A 4,286-nucleotide genomic window follows, 5' to 3' on the forward strand; every position below is an offset into this window, starting at 1 on the left:
TATATATGTATATATATATATATATATATATGTGTGTGTGTGTATGTGTTTGTGCGTCTGTGTTTGTCCACCACCACCCCCGACTTCGCCTTTAGTCGAGCAAATCGATCCCAGGACTTATTCTTTGTAACCCTAGTATTTATTCTATCGGTTTCTTTTGCTGAACTGCTAAGTTACGGCAAAGTAAACACACCACCATCGGTTGTCAAGTGATGTTGATGGGACAAATACAGACACAAACATACACACACACATACATACATATATACATATATATACGACAGGCTTCTTTCAGTTTCCGTCTACCAAATCCACTCACAAGGCTTTGGTCGGCCCGAGGCTATAGTAGAAAACACTTACCCAAGGTGCCACGCAGTGGGACTGAACCCAGAACCATGTGGTTCATAAGCAAGCTACTTACCACACAGCCACTCCTACGCCTATACATATATTTTTAGTACAATACTATTTTAGACATATATATCTTCGTGAGAAATTTTGTTGATATTAAATTTCATGCTATTATTTCAAAATACAGTGTATATATGAATGTATGAGTGTGTATATATGGACATATATGCACATGTGTATTCATATGCATGCACCCCTGCGAGTGTGTATGTAATTATAAGCAGGTATAGATATGTCTGGGTATATATGTGAGTAAACTGAGCTTAGATGTGTGTATGAGTGTAAAGATGTGTGTGTGTGTGTGTTATAGTGTAAATGTGAGCATGAATGTCTCTTTGTGCTCTTACTGGTTGATGTTACATGACCATAAGTTTGCAGGACCAAGCCTGCCTGGGGTTAAACAACAACATCATCATCATCATTAACAAACTCAACAGTGGCAAAGCAACCACAGATAATTACAGCATTATCAATAAATTAGAGTGGAAAATATCCACCACCATCACCACCACCACCACCTCCACCACTACAAAATAATGTCTCCCTTTCATTAAGTCCCCACCTCTGTCCTAACCCTGAAGATTAGAAAAACGTAACAACCAGGCATAGACATAGTTGTATGGTTAAGAAGTTTGCTTCACAACCATATGGTTCCAAGTTCAATCCCACTGCACAGCAACATGGCCAAGTATCTTCTTTTTTATAAAACTTTGTGATTGGATTGTTGCCATGCTTGACAAAATGTTTCGTGGCATTTCTTCTGGCACTTTATGTCCCAGGTTCAAATCCTGCTGAGGTCCTCTTTGCTGATCTTCCTTTCACGGTTAGTAAAATATAGTACCAGGCAAGTACTGGGTTAATGTTATTGAAATTGCTGGCCTTGTGCCAACACTAGAAAGCATTTTATAACCTTGTGTTGGCCAAAATGCACTGCAAATAGAACTTAGTAGACAGAAAATCTGTGTAGATGGGTACAAGTTATATAACAGTAACTTAACGTTGCGCCAAATAGTGATCAATGAAATAAGTAGCAGAATAAAACAAGAGGGTTGGCATGGTTGAGTAAATGCCTTGAAGGAAGTGCTCCAGCATGGCCACATTCCTTTGATTGAAACCAGCAAAAAGGCACAGGGCTTGGCTGTGTGGTAAGAAGCTTGCTCAGGTCGACCCAAGACTATAATAGAAGACACTTGCCCAGGGTGCCACACAGTGAGACTGAACCCAGTTTCATGTGGTTGGGAAGCAAACTTCTTACCACACAGCCAAGCCTGTGCCTATATGGAGTGAGGGTGGGGGATATCAGAAGATTACGACCATTAAGAACAACAACAGCCCATTCCTGATATTGTCATTTCATTACACTACTACCACCACCACCACCACCAACACCACCACTACCACCACCACCACCACCACCACCACCATCACCCTTTCCACCACCACATTCAACAACAGCACCATCATTACCAGCAACAGCAGCAATAACTTCGTTATTCCTTCCATTACCACGCCTTTATTAAAACACAGAAATATTTTAATAAAGGCCTTATTACCAACATTACACACACACACACACAAATACTCATGGGCGCATATCCCCCACACACATGCATACACAAGCACACTCAAATACGTAGATATGGACATATAGATACACAAACGCACACATGAATATATAGATGTATATGTTCATGAGCGCAAGCGTGTGGTGTGTGTGTGTAGATCTGTGCATGATTACTTAACGTGTACCAAAACCCTCACATACACAGACTATCATTGGCACACATGCATGTGGGCAATAGATAGGTGGATAAGCACCCCCCAAACACACACACACACATTGTACAAATATAAAATAAACTTTGCTTGCGAGTTCAGAGCGGTTCTCATTGAATTGGTTGCAATCCACCTCTTTTGTTCTCATTTCTGAACTCTTCCTTATTTTCTTGATTTGCCTATTTTTTCAGTATTTGCCGACACGACCATTATCGACGTCTGGTTATTGTCAGTTACTCACAGTAGGGGTAAAACACCAAAGAGATCTAGCTCTCATATCTACGTTGAAGGAAAAGTAACACAATTTCCATACGCCCCTCTCTGATACTGTCACATATAACAATTTTAAGCATTACCAAAATACCACCATGTCCAATGATTATTCTTCTAAAATAACCGCCACCACTTCTCTTCTCTAATCACCTCATTTCATCTTCTATGAAACCATTCGTCACCAGGTCTAAGCTATGTTAACATTAATGCAGAGAAGATTCAATACATGCGACTCATGACTCAAGTTTTTGTATTGAAAACTCAATTTACGCATATAAAGATTCACTGGAGATATACAGTTTATGCCATTCAAGACAAGTTTTGCTGTAAAAAATATAAAAGAAAAGAACTATATTACATCGGCGAAGGTTCAATTTACGAACTTTCAGACTCGATTTACGTAGGTAAGAATTCAATATTACATCCTAGAGACTCAATTCATACAGGTAAAGATTCAATTTATGCGCCTCAATACTTAATCTGCGTCTTCTGAAACGCAATTTGTGATGTTAAAGACACGATTTACACCGCTTATATTATAAATCCTAATTAGAACAGAGTCGGGTTTATGTTAAGAGGAGGAAATGTGATCATCGGATAATTGAGCTTAATTGGAAGAAAAATTGGAAGAAAATAATAAATTGAACAGTTTCAGTAGCAACTGGGACAAATCTTTAACAGCAACAAAGTCAGGGAAGATCTTCTCTACACTTTCAGAAAGAAGAGATACTTTTTTTTTTCTGTTTTGTATCTTTGATAGTGTCCAGCAATCAACATTAATTAAACATCACCCACCACCACCAGCGCCTCTATCACAACATCCTCATTACTGCCGTCGCCGCCACCATCACGAAGGAAAAATGGAAGGTATTGAATTGTCTTCAGTAAGTAACTGATATTAGTCTCTCTCTTTCTTTCTCCCCCCCCCCATCCATCCCATCTACTCAGTTACCTTACTTTCTGTCTTTCTCTCTGTCACTTTATCAATCTATATACTGTCTGTCTATCTATCTATCTATCTATCCATCTATCCATCTATCTATCTATCTATCTATCTATCTATCTATCTATCTATCTATCTATCTATCCATCTATCTATCTATCTGTCTATCTATCCATCTATCTATCCATCTATCTATCTATCTATCTATCTATCTATCTATCTATCTATCTATCTATCTATGGATGTTTGTGTTTGTAGATTTTGTAGTGGATATAATGACCAAGCGGTTAATAAGTTTGCTTCACAATCATGAGGCCCCCAGTTTGATCCCTTTGTCAAAACAATTACACACAATCACACACACACACACATAAATCAGAAAGATCCCACATTAATGCTAACATGCTATCTTAAATGTAGTGCTATTTCAGTAACACAGGCTTTCATAATATTTATCTAATCCATACTTTAGCATGGGAGTAAAAAATGGATAAATGGAGAAATACATGAAGCCTTGGATGTAAAAATGACACGGGAAAGACTGATAACCATAGATACAGAGAGTTCCTCATTGGCTGGAAACATTTATAGTTGCTGTTATTTAGCTACAGATCAGCTGCAATTCGAGCTATGGCTGTTCATTTTTTTATATATGAGGGATTACATTCCCTAGTGTAATCCATACTTTTTGAAGGTGGACATACTGCAAATATATATCGTTTTATTTCTCTTGACTTGCTTCTAACTCTACCTTGATAAGGGGTCCATCCGGAACGTCAGAGCACTTCTTTTCTTTTCCAGCATACGACTCATGGTGCAGGATGTTTATTACTACTCTTGTGTATGTTTAAATTTTGTGCATCTCTTTACAAATTATTGTTGA

General features: G+C 38.2%; 1 protein-coding gene across 2 annotated transcripts in view; it reads left to right on the forward strand.

The window, feature by feature from the left end:
• Positions 1 to 2,022: 2,022 nt before the first annotated feature.
• The window catches only part of LOC106882081 (metalloreductase STEAP4), a 4,285-nt gene continuing 2,021 nt past the window's right edge, over positions 2,023 to 4,286 (forward strand). The window contains exons 1-2 of one of the 2 annotated variants that reach the window (XM_014932642.2): positions 2,023 to 2,864; positions 3,221 to 3,344. In XM_014932642.2, the coding sequence (XP_014788128.1) occupies positions 3,321 to 3,344 (24 nt within the window). In that variant the 5' untranslated portion in view covers positions 2,023 to 2,864; positions 3,221 to 3,320. Of the gene's footprint in view, positions 3,345 to 4,286 lie in introns of both variants that reach the window. The other variant, XM_052972642.1, reaches the window with a different exon arrangement.

This window comes from Octopus bimaculoides, chromosome 14, assembly GCF_001194135.2.
Source record: "Octopus bimaculoides isolate UCB-OBI-ISO-001 chromosome 14, ASM119413v2, whole genome shotgun sequence".
In the NCBI taxonomy this organism is placed as follows: Eukaryota; Metazoa; Mollusca; class Cephalopoda; order Octopoda; family Octopodidae; genus Octopus; species Octopus bimaculoides.